Genomic DNA, 15,872 nt, shown 5'->3' with positions numbered 1-15,872 from the left:
TTATATTTCCAGGTGACTTTAAACTAAAATGATGGACGAAACAAAATGTCCCACGTAAAACTCCATAAGATTTGGAACATAATGGTCCCGCAAGTTCAAATACGCGCGAGAATTGCTTAGTCTACACAGAAGGCAATAAATAATTTATTACAAGCAAATGCAATCGCAAATGCAAACCTTAACGAGTACGGACCCCCTTTTTTTCTAACGAAGAAAGCAATGTAAGCAATTCTATTTAGTGGGTGTAATCTTATGTAGCGGCAAAACAACTCCAAATTACAAGAAGAACAAACACAAAAACAGTTAGCGTAAAATAAAACTTAACCATATATTTAAATGAAACAGATAAACAAAATACCCAACATCATAATAAAACATAAAAGGGAACACTAGTTGTGTGATAAAAATAAATACCAAAGATTGCACATTTGGTATTGTCATTGTCATTGTTAAACTCCGGTTCCATTGTGTGCTGTCTGTTACCCTCCACACATAGATTTTCTTGTGAATAGTAGCTGTGTATGATTCATGGTTCGCTGGTGGCGATAACAAACTTTTATCATTTTGAACTGAATGCTTGATTTATTATCTAGAGGTAAATGCTTGAGGCCAGTAAGAATATTGTGCACGTACACCATGTAGTTTTTGTTGGAAACCGTTTGCTAACAGCCATTTATGTTACCCTTTGAAATAAAATCAGAAAATTTATAAGTTTGCTTGTTGCATAAAATTAAATTGAAGATGATGCCTGAATTGATATTTACAATCAGAGTTGGACTCTAGACTGACGTGTTGGACTCCTTGAACACTCCAAGTGGTTCAATAGGTAGTACATTTCCAATAGTTATGCTGATGTTCTCATGATGTCAGCATCAACAGGAAGTTCCAACAACTTTGTCCCCTTGTACAATTAAATATGCAAATATGGGTCACGTGGTTAATTAATTACGATTTTTAACATTTTTGGGGACTCCTTGGGCATTGGAGATTAGCCTTAGGTTACCATGACCCCATGTCGACCTCTACTTCCGGGTCAACCGCAAGTGGCACCATAACGCGCTTGATATTTGTATGAAAAACTGTAGTACACATTTCACTTCGAAGTAATGTGGTTATGTTAACCAAGATATCAATTTGTATGCCCCAACAATTTGAATCTTAGAAACGTTCCTGTCAGTAACGTTTCTCAGAATGTGGTCGTCACGATTTTTGTTTCTTACCAATTCTGTAACGTTCCTTTAATTTAAAATGTGGCTGCTTTTTCGAAGAAGAAAAAAATACCGAGAAACCTTTTACAAATTACGAGTTTGCTAAACTATTTTAGGAAATGATAGTTTTCCTTCTTTAATCTGAGAAAATATAGTAAGCTGTTGTAAACAATTTACCAACCAAAGGGAAAATGACCTAATGGTATAAATGCAAAATAAGAATAGTTCATGGCCTGACGTTTCAACCCTATTGTAGAGTGTTTCTCGAAGGCTAAAATAACAACACCACAAACATGAACAGGTAGGCCCAAGTGTAACATATGCCTATTCATTGTTTACCCATTGCTTTTTTTTTGTGCCCTCTCTCTCTCAAGTCGTTCCGCTTCACTGCTTATGTAGTTATACCTGTTCATGTTTGTTGTGTTGTGATTTAGCCTTCGAGAAAGTTTCTGCAAGGTTCGAAACGTCTATGGCAAGCCATATGCCCAATAATTCGATAAACACTGTTTATCACCGATAAACACTGTTTATCGCAGATAAACACAGTTTTACGACCGACAAACATAGTTTTTCGATAAACAGTGTTTATCAGTTGATAAACAGTGTTTATCAATTGTTAAACAACGTTTATCTCGAAAAACAGTGTTTATCGGTCGAAAAACAGTGTTTATCGGCGATAAACAGTGTTAATCGGTTATAAACAGTGTTTATCGAATTATTGGGCATATGGCTTGCCATAAACGTCAGGGCATTAACTACTTTCATCTGATTTACTTTTTCAGTTGCTAACAACAACCTACGGAAAATATAACCGCTACAAACTTTGCCCAAGAAAAAGAAATAAATAGTCGGGTCCATTATAATATTATATGCTGTTTATTTTTGACATTATTGCCGAATATTTAATCGCTGTATTGTGCCTTTTTGGTGTACTCCGGAAGTTGTTTATCTGTGCGGATCACTCTGAAATAATCAAAAGGAGAAACAACAAAATATTAGTTTGAGTCACTAGACTAGACTAGAACATATAAAGCGATTTGTGGAAGTAATTTTTTAATCATATCCTGATAAAATATCATGAGTTTTTTGGTCCCGATCTTCACCTTTCACCTAGTAAAAACTTCTAGTCAACTTTTAGTTAACCATGGTGCACACTCGAATTTGCTCAGTGTTTCCAGTAACCGTCAACAGAGGGCGCTGTTGCACTCACCATTTTGGCTGTTCCCGCAATCCACTTCCTCTCCCGCATCGTCAGTGAAGATGACGTGACACTGGCCACATCGGCTGATGGTGCACTTAGCGCTAGGGTGATTCTTACACGAGGCATTCCAACACATGTTGTCATTGCATGGTGTCTGTACGGCTGGTGCATTAGGTAGACACTCTGAGATTGCTGTGGGGTTTTTATAACAAAGATAACTTTTGAAATTTTTCGCATAACTCCGTATAATATTACTACTCAGTGTATTTAGGACCAGTGCCTGTTTTTATCAGGGCCAGTCAAATACCTGTTGTTCACATACGATCTTCTTGCCTGGGCAGCATGACATGGTGATCGTGATTGTGACTGTCTCACAAGCTTACGTCACATCACGTTCATCCAATGAAATCACAGTGTATGCAAGGTCAGTGCCTGTTTTTATCAAGACCAGTCCAAGTACTTACGTTGTTCACATACAATCTTCTTGCCCGGGCAGCATGATCCTGGTGGTATTAGATGTCGACATGGTGAATGTGACTGTTTCACAGCGTGCAGCTTGTGCGGGTTACCAGCGTCAGGACAGAACCACACGTTACAGAAGAGTTGGCCATTCACGCATTGACACCACGTACATGGATCATCACTTGTTTTCTCATTGTGGGCATAGTGTTTCCCATCCTGCATGCAACCTTGACAAAACCAATGACAAGTTCAACATTAGGTTTAGTCTTGTTTTCAAGAGTCGTTGCCAGGGAGGATTCAATTTAAAATCATGAAACATCTATTCATTTGAGACAATCAATTTTGAGAACATTGTGTTACTCACCTTCCAGTTCATAGTGTGGGCAGCAGTGTCCTGGGGCGGCTACAGCCAGGTATTTGCCCAGAGGTTTCGGGCACGTAATGACCATACAAATCACTTCACCATTCTGGCACTTGCAACTCTTGCAATCATCAACGTCCCACGTACTTCCATGTTCATGTTCAGTTCCATCGTCAGCACGGCATGGGATGGAGGCTGTAGATAGGGAGAGCAGTTGTTTTATATATTAGTTCAGATTGAATTATTAATAGTACATTAAACACACTTGACACATTTTGGTAAGAGTCAAATACCAGATTCTCACTTGGTGTAACCCAAAATATGCATAAAATATCCAATCTGTGAAAATTTGGTCTCAAAAGGCCTTCGTAGATGCAAAACAAAAATGAGGAAATTCTGTGTATTTCTTAAAACTTTAGATTGTTGTTGTCTACAATGCTCATTAGCTACTGGTCATACTGTGATGTCTTATACATAAGTAGGATTTGAAACTTTGCATGGTGGGAACTATTAGAGATGGTTTGCGGTAAACACCATGCGAAAAATTATCTTATTTTGAGTAGTGTTTAAGTTCTGAAAAGTTGTGATTAACGACTCAACGTTTCGATCAGTATGCTCTGATCGTCTTCAGGACTCTAGATCCACAGACACAAGTATAATGGCTTATAATACAGCGAAATAAGCGGCAAAGCGGACTTGGCTTACTCATAGCGCAACATGTATCTTCAGTTCCTACAATCCTTGTGTTTTTGAGGGTTTTTGTTGTTCATTTATGACTAGGAAACATTCGTTTTTCTGCCTAGTTTGTCATTGGGTTTTTTGGGGAGGCTTTGTAGCAGCAAACTTACCAGGTGAAATCCATTGTTCTCGGTAATGTGCGCATGCTCAGAACTACGTAAACTATGGAAATTTACCTGGTAGGTCTGCTGCCACCAAGCGTCTCAAAGTCTCCCATTGCGTGTAGTATTTTTTAAGGATATATTATTAATCATAGTACAATTCGTAAGTTCGGTAATTTGACAGGAATAAAATCATCTTACTACATTGGTATACTGGGCAGCACTGGTCTTCCGAAGCGGGTATTTCCACACAGCTCTCATGCGGTTTAGCTGAACAAATAGTGTGGTTACATCTCTGTTTGCCATTAACACAGTTACACTGTTGACAGTTGTCTGGTTCCCAGGCTTCTCCATCGTTATGTGACAATCCTTGTTGGTCAATGCATGGCAAAGAATCTTTAAAAAACAGAACGCAACGTTGGGTAAAAATTAATGTCAATAAAAACGTGCGCCGTAAGAAGTATAAAATAGCCAATCTGTGAAAATTTTTGCAAAACAAAAATAAGGAAATATTGTGTATTTCTTAAAACCTTTGAACTGGTCATACTGTAACGTCTTATACAGAAGTATGATTTGAAACTATGCATGGTGGGAACTATTGAAGAGGTTTGTAGGAATTGTGGTAAACACCATGTGAAAAGTTATCTCTGTTTGAGTAGTGTTTCAGTTCTGAAAAGTTGTGATTAACGGCACAACGTTTCGATCAGTATGCTCTGATCGTCTTCAGGACTCTAGATCCACAGGCACAAGTAAAATGGCTTATAATACAGCGAAATAAGCAATAAGGCGGCTTGGTTTAATTACTCTTAGTGCAAAATGTATCTTCAGTTCCTACAACCCTATTGTTTTTGAGATGTTTGTCGTTCATTTTTAATAGGAAAAGTGAGTTTTTCTCCTTGGTTTGACAATGGGAAACTTTTGGGACGCTTGGTGGCAGCAGACTTGTGGCATCAGGTAAAATCCATTGTTCTCGGTAATGTGCGCATGCTCAGAACTACGTTAACAATGGAAATTTACCTGGTACACAATATAGGTCTGCTGCCACCAAGAGTCCCAAAGTCTATATATTATTAATCATAGTACAATTCGTATTCGTTAATTTGACAGGAATAAAATCATCTTACTACATTGGTATACTGGGCAGCATTGGTCTTCCGAAGCGGGTATTTCCACACAGCTCTCGTGCGGTTTAGCTGAACAAATAGTGTGGTTACAACTCAGTTTGCCATTAACACAGTAACACTGTTGACAGTTGTCTGGTTCCCATGCTTCTCCATCGTTATGTGACAATCCTTGTTGGTCAATGCATGGCAGAGAATCTTTAAAAAAGAAAACGCAACGTTGGGTAAAAATTAATGTCAATAAAAACGTGCGCGGTAAGAAGTAGAGCAGCGTTGGGTAACGTTCAAACTCGAAGTACTGCATATACAAACTATCCCTCAGTATTTGAATATACGCTTCCATGATTGTGTGTTTTTCTATCTCAGACAAAGCGACCACCTTTCAAAATGAAATGTCCATGGGTTATTTGTATCGTATGTATCTACATCAGGCCTGGAATTACGTGCAGGTTACGGAGGCCATGACCTCCGTTGCCCCTAGTCTTGGCCTTGGTGCCCCTACAACAGTTTCCCATAGACTTTATGATTTTCCTATGGAAGTGCCCTTTGCAAAATGAAAATGGTCTTGCCCTTTTAAAAATGAAATTCAAGGTCTGCTACATTTATAAACCAAACGTATGCAGACCCTTAAAGGAACGTTACAGAATTGGTAAGAAACAAAAATCGTGAAGATCACAGATTTACATAAAACTACACGGTCTAAGGATGATGATAGTAAAAAACATTCCTTAAAATATTTCTGTCTGAAATGTCATATTTGATGAGAAATAAATAATCTAACTTTGCGTTTGGAGTTTATCGCTCAGTGAGCGTTTCATTCATTTTTTTATTTTATTTTGGCATCGATGCAATGCAAAACTTGTAATCGGTTTTTCACTATTCTCTCGTGACCCAGATGGCCGATCGATCCCAAACTTCCACAGGTTTGTCAGTTTATGTATTATGATGAATGACATAAAGTGTTCACACTGCCAGCAACTGTTTTATTAGCAAAACCAATTCTGTAATGTTCCTTTAAATGATGTCATAACAAAGCCCATTTACGTGATGTAAAACGGGAACACTCTATATAATACAATAAAAATTCTACAATTGTGTTTATTATTTACTATTCCTTCCCCCCACTTTATCTCGTCTGGTTTGTGATTCTGCTCGAATTTTACAATGAGTAGGCCTTAATGGTTTTAATACGGGGTTCTTATAATATATGTCGTTTGTAAATTGCTTTCACTTGCCACGATCTTTTGTTGAAAAAGCGAAAGTAAAAACACCCCTGTTGCATTTTAGATGCACGAAACAGGCTTAATGTCTGCAATCTTTCTCAAAAACTGCGTTTTACTTAAGAAGGAGCCGTTGCTCACAATGTTTTATACTATCAGCAGCTCTCCTTTTCTCGTTACCAAGTATGCTAATAAATGTTTTGAGAAATCGCCTTTAAAGACACTGGACACTTGGGTAATTGTCACAGATCAGTCTCCTCACTTGGTGTATCTCAACATAGTCACAAAATAACAAACCTGTTAAAATTTGAACTTAATTGGTCGTCGAAGTTGCGAGATACCAATGGAAGAAAAACACCCTTGTGTTGTGTGCTTGATCTCGAGATTTCAAAATCTACCTGAGGTCTCGAAATCAAATTCGTGGAAAATTACTTCTTTCTCAAAAAATACGTTACTTCAGAGTGAGCCGTTTCTCAAAATGTGTTATACATCAACAGCTCTCTATTGATCATTAACAAAACAGTTTTTAAGGTAAACATTATTTTGAGCAACTACCAATAGTGTCAACTGCCTTTCAGTTGAATGCTATACAACCAATTATACACATGTTACAACATCTTACCACATTCGTACTCGGGACAGCATTTGGGACTTCCCGAAGACTGTTTTATGACGCAGCTCTCGTGTGGTTTACCTGCACAAACTTCCTTGCGACACGTCTGGATACCATTCAGACAATAACACATTGTGCACAATGTGCTCCACACTTCTGCATGTTTGTGTGAGATTCCTGCATCATCTTTGCATGGCAAAGAATCTTCGAAATAAAAACATCAAATAGTTAGCAACAATAGAAACTGGTTGGGTAACCTTTTAAAAGCAGTGGACACTATTGGTAATTACTCGACATAGTTATTAGCATAAAACCTTACTTGGTAACGAGTAATGGGGAGAGGTTGATAGTATACAAATATTTTTTTGACTGCTTCGAGTGCTATGGTTAAAACTACGACTACCAAGGTGATCCTCTGGGCGTTCTATTTTCCCGAGGCGCAGCCGAGGGACTGGATTGGTCCGGGATCACCGAGGGAGTCGTATATTTTAACCATAGCACGAGAAAGCGGGCAGTATTTGTTATATAACACCCCAACAGACTATTTATCATCTTCGTACACGTAACGTTCTTGTACGCGCGTTTCAGATACACTGCACAACTGATTGAGTTCGAGGTGGGAATAAAGACGTCTGGGTACTTCACGCCGTGTGATAGTCGTCGGACTATCACACGGCAAACGATGCACTATCACACGGCAAACGACGCACTATCTTAGTAAAACTAAGACATATCATGTGACGCGCTCTAAACCAATGAAAAGGCAGAATATTTGTAAGGGGTGTTATATATACAAAAAAAAATGTGAGAAACGGCTCCCTCTGAAGTGACGTAGTTTTCGAGAAAGAAGACATTTTCCAAGAAGTTGATTTCGAGACCTCAGAATTAAATTTTGAGGTCTTGAATTGTCGTGTGACAATGGTGTTTTTTCTTTCATAGTTATCTCGCAACTTTGACGACCAATTGAGCTGAAATTTTCACAGGTTTGTTATTTCATGCATATGTTGAGATACACCAAGTGAGGAGACTGGTCTTTGACAATTACCAATAGTGTCCAGTTTTTTAATGAAATAAAAAGTGAAATCATCTTACTACATTGGTATACTGGGCAGCATTGGTCTTCCGAAGTGGGCTTTTCAACACAGCTCTCATGGGGTTTAGCTGAACAAATAGTGTGGTTACAACTCAGTTTGCCATTAACACAGTTACACTGTTGACAGTTGTCTGGTTCCCAGGCTTCTCCATCATTATGTGACAATCCTTGTTCGTCAATGCAAGGCAAAGAATCTTAAAAACAAAACATTTTAAACGCAGTGTTTGGTAATGACTCTGGAAATTAATAAGAAGATTAACTGCGCGTTATGCGAGCAAACACGTGAACGTCACATAGTTGTGTTGTGTCTTGGTGACGTTACCACTTTGGCCTATTTCATGGTCACGTATGACGTCTGCACGTACGCACCTGACGTGATAAATGGTAACTTCACGTTGCCAAAAACAACACAATTTTCTGACGTTCACGTGTTTGATCACGTAACGTGCAGCTAAACCTCGCTATTGTCAACAGAAACCTACGTGGTAAGAAGTACAGCAGCTTTGGGATAAATAGTATAATGCATTTTGAGAAACTTTTCACTTCGAAGTACTCCATTTTATGAAAACAAAAATCATCTTTTACCCGCCCCCCCCCCCGCCCCCGCCAAAACAAAAGCCCAGTTCCTTGAATACTTTAAAGGGTCTGGGTACTTTCTACACAATGTCCACAGATTTACATTAAACTTAAACAGTCTGAAGATAATGATGGTAGAAAGCTTCCCTTAAAATATTACTTGCTGAGGTGCTGTAGTTTTTTAAGAAATGAGTAAAACATGCCACGAAAAAATCATTTTAATCTCAGGTTTAGCATGTAGAAACATATTAACCAGTTATGGTTAAAGATGCTATGTCAGATTTTTGGCCGATTTGGCCCAAAAATTTTGATGTAAATATCAATAGGTATTTTGATTGGGGTCGAGAAAGTTACAAGCTTTCATTTGAGTCATTGCTCGAAAAAGTGCGCCAATTCTTAGTAGCAGTGAAATAAAGTGCTCAAAATTAGTTTTTGTCGCGATCCCAACAATATATCACGTGACCAATTCTTATGTTTGGGGCCGAAAATCTGACATAGCGTCTTTAACAAACCATAAACTGGTTAATCCGTTTTTACAGACGAAATTTATTTTGTTACTTTTTCCCCCCTTCTCATTTCTCAAAACTACAGCACCCCAGCAAGTTATACTTAAAGGTAAGTTTTCTACCATCATTATCTTCAAACAGAGTAAGTTTAATGTAAATCTGTGGACATTATGATTTGTCTTAAAAAAGTACACAAATCCTTAAAGACTTTTCTTACCACATTCATATTCTGGACAGCATTGGTCTACCGAAGTGTATTTTTCTACGCAGCTCTCATGTGGTATACCTCCACACACTGTGACGTCACATGTTGTGGTTCCATTTTGGCAAGCACATTTTTTACACTTGTTCTCTTGCCACTCGTCTCCATGATCGTGTAAGATTCTTTCCTCCAAATTATTAACGCATGGGAAGAAATCTCCAAAGTAAAAACATCACATTATGATTATCCACAAGGGAAACTGGTTGGGTAAACTTAAACAATATGCAATTAAAATGGGATCATAGTGAACAAAGAATTAACTAACCAGAGCGGGACTTGAAACTGTGACTTTCTCTACCAATTGAGCTATCCAAATGTTTATTGATTTTGGTTATACACAAATGTGTGTTAGCACTGTATACTCAGTACTTTCCCGAGTCCTGTTAAAAAACATGTAAATTTTTTCACACCGCATTTTACAAAGTTTGTTAAGTATATTCAAATTATTAGTAGTTTACTGAATACATAGTAACCTAGAAAGATATGAAAACAAATGAAAGTTCACAATGATTTAGATAGTTATAAATATTAGGACGCTTTAAGTAGGACAACAATTAGGTTTTGTTCCACCAAATAGGAAATTCCAAGAGAATGTTCACACGATGTCATGTGTTTGTGCACGGAAAGTGTAGTTTTACATTGCCCTCATTGTAATGATTTTCCTGCCAATATTTACAATACAGCTATCATTATGGAGCTGCAAATCCCTTTATTTTCACCCTCAAAATAGTTGATTGGAAGGGGTATAGCTGTCAGCTATGAGTCGGCCGGACAACTTCGCGATCTCCCTTATCACAGCCCAACTTCACGCCGGGCACAACGCAAAATCCACGGCGCGTGAGCTCGCTCAAACCTCAATAAATTACGTGGTTTAACCATACTCTCAAAAGAACTATTATCTCTTTTGCAGTAGAATACTGGATGGGAACATCAAACAGCAAATGTGATTTAAGCAAATGTCACAATATTCAACTTAATAAAAAGGGCTCCGTTTTTAGTTAAAAGTGTGATTAATTGAAAAAACAGCCAATAATGGTGTATACGAGTCTTCCCATGTCTTTACTGTGTAGCTGTGTTTTTCTATACCCACTATAGGTCACATGATCATAATGTAAACATTGGCAGTTCAATCGGTCTATTACTGGGGGATGGGTAGGGCTGAGCTGCACTGTGGATATAGGGGAGGCTCTAATTCCTGGGGATGGGTGGTAGGGCTGAGCTGCACTGTGGGTATAGGGGAGGCTCGAATTCCTGGGGATGGGTGGTAGGGCTGTCCTGCACTGTGGGTATAGGGGAGGATCTAATTCCTGGGGATGGGTGGTAGGGCTGAGCTGCACTGTGGGTATAGGGGAGGCTCTAATTCCTGGGGATGGGTGGTAGGGCTGAGCTGCACTGTGGGTATAGAGGAGGCTCTAATTCCTGGGGTGGGTGGTAGGGCTGAGCTGCACTGTGGGTATAGGGGAGGCTCTAATTCCTGGGGATGGGTGGTAGGGCTGAGCTGCACTGTGGGTATAGGGGAGGCTCGAATTCCTGGGGATGGGTGGTAGGGCTGAGCTGCACTGTGGGTATAGAGGAGGCTCTAATTCCTGGGGATGGGTGGTAGGGCTGAGCTGCACTGTGGGTATAGGGGAGGCTCTAATTCCTGGGGATTGGTGGTAGGGCTGAGCTGCACTGTGGGTATAGAGGAGGCTCTAATTCCTGGGGTGGGTGGTAGGGCTGAGCTGCACTGTGGGTATAGGGGAGGCTCTAATTCCTGGGGATGGGTGGTAGGGCTGTGCTGCACTGGGGGTATAGGGGAGGCTCTAATTCCTGGGGATTGGTGGTAGGGCTGAGCTGCACTGTGGGTATAGGGGAGGCTCTAATTCCTGGGGATGGGTGGTAGGGCTGAGCTGCACTGTGGGTATAGGGGAGGTTCTAATTCCTGGGGATGGATGGTAGGGCTGAGCTGCACTGTGGGTATAGGGGAGGCTCTAATTCCTGGGGATGGATGGTAGGGCTGAGCTGCACTGTGGGTATAGGGGAGGCTCTAATTCCTGGGGATGGATGGTAGGGCTGAGCTGCACTGTGGGTATAGGGGAGGCTCTAATTCCTGGGGTAGGTGGTAGGGCTGAGCTGCACTGTGGGTATAGGGGAGGCTCTAATTCCCGGGGATGGGCGGTAGGGCTGAGCTGCACTGTGGGTATAGAGGAGGCTCTAATTCCTGGGGATGGGTGGTAGGGCTGAGCTGCACTGTGGGTATAGGGGAGGCTCTAATTCCTGGGGTAGGTGGTAGGGCTGAGCTGCACTGTGGGTATAGGGGAGGCTCTAATTCCCGGGGATGGGTGGTAGGGCTGAGCTGCTCTGGGGGTATAGAGGAGGCTCTAATTCCTGGGGTAGGTGGTAGGGCTGAGCTGCACTGTGGGTATAGGGGAGGCTCTAATTCCTGGGGACGGGTGGTAGGGCTGTGCTGCACTGGGGGTATAGGGGAGGCTCTAATTCCTGGGGACGGGTGGTAGGGCTGAGCTGCACTGTGGGTATAGGGGAGGCTCTAATTCCTGGGGTAGGTGGTAGGGCTGAGCTGCACTGTGGGTATAGGGGAGGCTCTAATTCCTGGGGACGGGTGGTAGGGCTGTGCTGCACTGGGGGTATAGGGGAGGCTCTAATTCCTGGGGACGGGTGGTAGGGCTGAGCTGCACTGTGGGTATAGAGGAGGCTCTAATTCCTGGGGTAGGTGGTAGGGCTGAGCTGCACTGTGGGTATAGGGGAGGCTCTAATTCCTGGGGACGGGTGGTAGGGCTGAGCTGCACTGTGGGTATAGAGGAGGCTCTAATTCCTGGGGATGGGTGGTAGGGCTGAGCTGCACTGTGGGTATAGAGGAGGCTCTAATTCCTGGGGATGGGTGGTAGGGCTGAGCTGCACTGTGGGTATAGGGGAGGCTCTAATTCCCGGGGATGGGTGGTAGGGCTGAGCTGCACTGTGGGTATAGGGGAGGCTCTAATTCCTGGGGACGGGTGGTAGGGCTGTGCTGCACTGGGGGTATAGGGGAGGCTCTAATTCCTGGGGATGGGTGGTAGGGCTGAGCTGCACTGTGGGTATAGGGGAGGCTCGAATTCCTGGGGATGGGTGGTAGGGCTGAGCTGCACTGTGGGTATAGGGGAGGCTCTAATTCCTGGGGACGGGTGGTAGGGCTGTGCTGCACTGTGGGTATAGGGGAGGCTCTAATTCCCGGGGATGGGTGGTAGGGCTGAGCTGCACTGGGGGTATAGGGGAGGCTCTAATTCCTGGGGATTGGTGGTAGGGCTGAGCTGCACTGTGGGTATAGGGGAGGCTCTAATTCCTGGGGTGGGTGGTAGGGCTGAGCTGCACTGTGGGTATAGGGGAGGCTCTAATTCCTGGGGATGGGTGGTAGGGCTGTGCTGCACTGGGGGTATAGGGGAGGCTCTAATTCCTGGGGATGGGTGGTAGGGCTGAGCTGCACTGTGGGTATAGGGGAGGCTCGAATTCCTGGGGATGGGTGGTAGGGCTGAGCTGCACTGTGGGTATAGGGGAGGCTCTAATTCCTGGGGATTGGTGGTAGGGCTGAGCTGCACTGTGGGTATAGAGGAGGCTCTAATTCCTGGGGATGGGTGGTAGGGCTGAGCTGCACTGTGGGTATAGGGGAGGCTCGAATTCCTGGGGATGGGTGGTAGGGCTGAGCTGCACTGTGGGTATAGGGGAGGCTCTAATTCCTGGGGACGGGTGGTAGGGCTGTGCTGCACTGTGGGTATAGGGGAGGCTCTAATTCCCGGGGATGGGCGGTAGGGCTGAGCTGCACTGTGGGTATAGGGGAGGCTCTAATTCCTGGGGATGGGTGGTAGGGCTGAGCTGCACTGTGGGTATAGGGGAGGCTCTAATTCCCGGGGATGGGTGGTAGGGCTGAGCTGCACTGTGGGTATAGGGGAGGCTCTAATTCCTGGGGACGGGTGGTAGGGCTGTGCTGCACCGTGGGTATAGAGGAGGCTCTAATTCCTGGGGATGGGTGGTAGGGCTGTTCTGCACTGTGGGTATAGGGGAGGCTCTAATTCCTGGGGATGGGTGGTAGGGCTGAGCTGCACTGTGGGTATAGGGGAGGCTCTAATTCCTGGGGATGGGTGGTAGGGCTGTGCTGCATTTTGTGGGTATAGGGGAGGCTCTAATTCCTGGGGATGGGTGGTAGGGCTGAGCTGCACTGTGGGTATAGGGGAGGCTCTATTTCCTGGGGATGGGTGGTAGGGCTGAGCTGCACTGTGGGTATAGGGGAGGCTCTAATTCCTGGGGATGGGTGGTAGGGCTGTGCTGCATTTTGTGGGTATAGGGGAGGCTCTAATTCCTGGGGATGGATGGTAGGGCTGAGCTGCACTGTGGGTATAGGGGAGGCTCTATTTCCTGGGGATGGGTGGTAGGGCTGAGCTGCACTGTGGGTATAGGAGAGGCTCTATTTCCTGGGGATGGGTGGTAGGGCTGAGCTGCACTGTGGGTATAGGGGAGGCTCTATTTCCTGGGGATGGGTGGTATGGCTGAGCTGCACTGTGGGTATAGGGGAGGCTTTAATTCCTGGGGATGGGTGGTAGGGCTGAGCTGCACTGTGGGTACTATAGGGGAGGCTCTAATAGACCGATTGCGCTCCGTGCGTCACGTGACCTATAGTGGGTATTGGGTAAACAAACACGGCTTACTGCATAAACGTGCGTTAAAAAGACATGATTTATACTGTTGCAATTATTGGCTAAAAAAAAAAGACTTAATTCACGAAATCACTGAAAAATATTCCTGAGTTTGTCACATGAGACTTTACCGATGGCTGAACAATGCCAGTAATGGGTATAAGGTGAAGCAGAGGCTTTTGTGTCTTAACCTATGAAGACCATTATAGCATACTGATCGAAACGTTCAGTCGGTAACCGGTTCTTTTCTTCAGGAGAAACAATAAATACTTTCGACGTGGCTTAAAATATAAAACACATTTACTTACAATTAGTTTATACAAAAATAGTAAAAACAAAACAGAACTTCAAACTAGAAATCAAATGCACTGAAAATAATGCTATAAAGTTGACTTACCACCATAAGGGATTTTTGCTGGGTACTCCGTCTGAAAAACAAAGTTATAAAATACTGCAGGACATATTGATAAGTTAAATTATTATTGAAAGTTGAACAATGTTGAATGTTTGAAAAATTTGAAAACAAAATTGACCTATAATTGAAGGATAAACTTGTCATAATTAACATCTCTGAAAAAAAGGAGACGCTTGTTCTAAAATGTCAAAACTCAAGACCATTTCCAGTAAAATGAATTTCATCATTCGTTTGTTATTTGATGCATTTGACAATACCAAACCTGCACACAGTGCCTTTAATTGTCATAATTGATTGAATCTTACCGTAGCTTGTTGGCTGGACTGTTTCAGGCCCTGTGCGATCACTAATAGACACAAAATCTTCCACATCTTGATATTATGGTATCAATCTCCCTTTACCAACAACTCTGTGAACAAATGACTTAATAATAGATAGCTCTCTATTTAAAGTGTTATATCGAATTCTTTGTTCCCATTTTCCTTTTCAAATAGTATTCTGTTGTTGGGACAGTATGTAGGTTAATTCCGCTAATAAGTTTGTTTTGGCTTGTATCCTGAAATCAATTACGTCAATGCTGTGGTTTTGTTTGCTTCTAAAAATATACCCCGTGGCATTGGTTTTTTAAAGGTTACACAACGTTGCTGTTGGATGCATTCCTTGTTATAATCGTGTTGTCGTGTTGTTGTCGTTGTCACCGGCACTGTCGTGGTCGCTGTGACTGTCGCTGTGGCTGTTGTTGTGGCTGTTGCTGTCGCTGTCGCTGTCGCTGTTGCTAACGTTGTCATTATCGTTGATGTTATTATTGTTGCTGTGGCTGTTATTTTTTTTAAATTTTTTTTTGCTGTTGTTTCAGCTGTTTTTGTTGTCGTTGTCGTTGTTGTTGTTGATGTTGTTTTTCTTTGCTGTTGCTGTTTAATGCCGTTGCTGCTTCTGCTGCTGCTGTTGATGCTGATGTTGCTGATGTCGTTGTTTTTGTGGTTTTTGTTGCTATTTTTGTTGTTTGAGTCTGGGTCAAATCTCACCCGAGAGTTTTTAGACGAGTTCCTATTAATGAAAAGACGGTTGGGAACTTTTGGGCTGTAAGGCGGTTTACCAACTAGTGATATGGAGTACCATTTGAGCAAAACATTTTTATATTGTATAATTATATTTTTATCGTTTAGAGGGGTCTGGCTTTACACATCTTTTGATGACAGTTTTTATACTTTTGTTTTAACCTTGACAGCCACTGTACAACTTGTAACTATTGTGTATGTCTAAAGATTTAAAATAAATAAATAAATAAATAAATAGATAAATAAATAAATAAAACAACATGAAGCAAGAGATGT

General features: G+C 42.2%; 2 protein-coding genes across 3 annotated transcripts in view; one reads left to right on the top strand and one right to left on the bottom strand.

Annotated features, from left to right (window-relative positions):
• LOC139949680 (putative peptidyl-tRNA hydrolase PTRHD1) overlaps positions 1-9,309 on the top strand; it is a 54,674-nt gene extending 45,365 nt beyond the window's left edge. The window contains exon 5 of the transcript XR_011787564.1: positions 9,286-9,309. The gene's annotated coding sequence lies outside the window, so the exon portion shown is untranslated. The remainder of the gene's footprint in view (positions 1-9,285) is intronic.
• LOC139949677 (cysteine-rich motor neuron 1 protein-like) lies at positions 1,969-15,785 on the bottom strand. 2 transcript variants are annotated; one of them, XM_071948145.1, is made up of 11 exons: positions 14,844-15,785; positions 14,521-14,551; positions 9,418-9,618; positions 8,118-8,312; positions 7,035-7,229; positions 5,196-5,390; positions 4,273-4,467; positions 3,236-3,427; positions 2,874-3,098; positions 2,419-2,601; positions 1,969-2,171 (listed from the first exon to the last, which is right to left on the bottom strand). In XM_071948145.1, exons 1-11 carry the CDS (start codon positions 14,907-14,909, stop codon positions 2,167-2,169), a joined length of 1,683 nt encoding a protein of 560 aa, XP_071804246.1. In that variant the 5' UTR covers positions 14,910-15,785; the 3' UTR covers positions 1,969-2,166. The 2 variants fall into 2 exon arrangements, with proteins under 2 accessions (XP_071804246.1, XP_071804248.1); XM_071948147.1 differs by lacking the exons at positions 5,196-5,390; positions 7,035-7,229.
• Between the last annotated feature and the right edge of the window lie 87 nt (positions 15,786-15,872).

The sequence above is a fragment of the Asterias amurensis genome, chromosome 17 (assembly GCF_032118995.1).
Source record: "Asterias amurensis chromosome 17, ASM3211899v1".
NCBI classification, from domain to species: domain Eukaryota; kingdom Metazoa; phylum Echinodermata; class Asteroidea; order Forcipulatida; family Asteriidae; genus Asterias; species Asterias amurensis.
Note: the sequence above shows the minus strand (reverse complement) of the source record. Positions and strands in the feature narration are given on the sequence as shown.

Bases quoted from the DNA above. Each gene is read 5' to 3' on its own strand.
- LOC139949677 (XM_071948145.1), bottom strand. From the start codon at position 14,909: ATGTGGAAGATTTTGTGTCTATTAGTGATCGCACAGGGCCTGAAACAG. The intron at 7,230-8,117 runs GTAAGATGATTT...TTTATTTCGAAG, and splicing joins CTGCCCAGTATACCAATGTA to ATTCTTTGCCATGCAAAGAT. The intron at 2,602-2,873 runs GTAAGTACTTGG...AAAACCCCACAG, and splicing joins GAAGATTGTATGTGAACAAC to CAATCTCAGAGTGTCTACCT.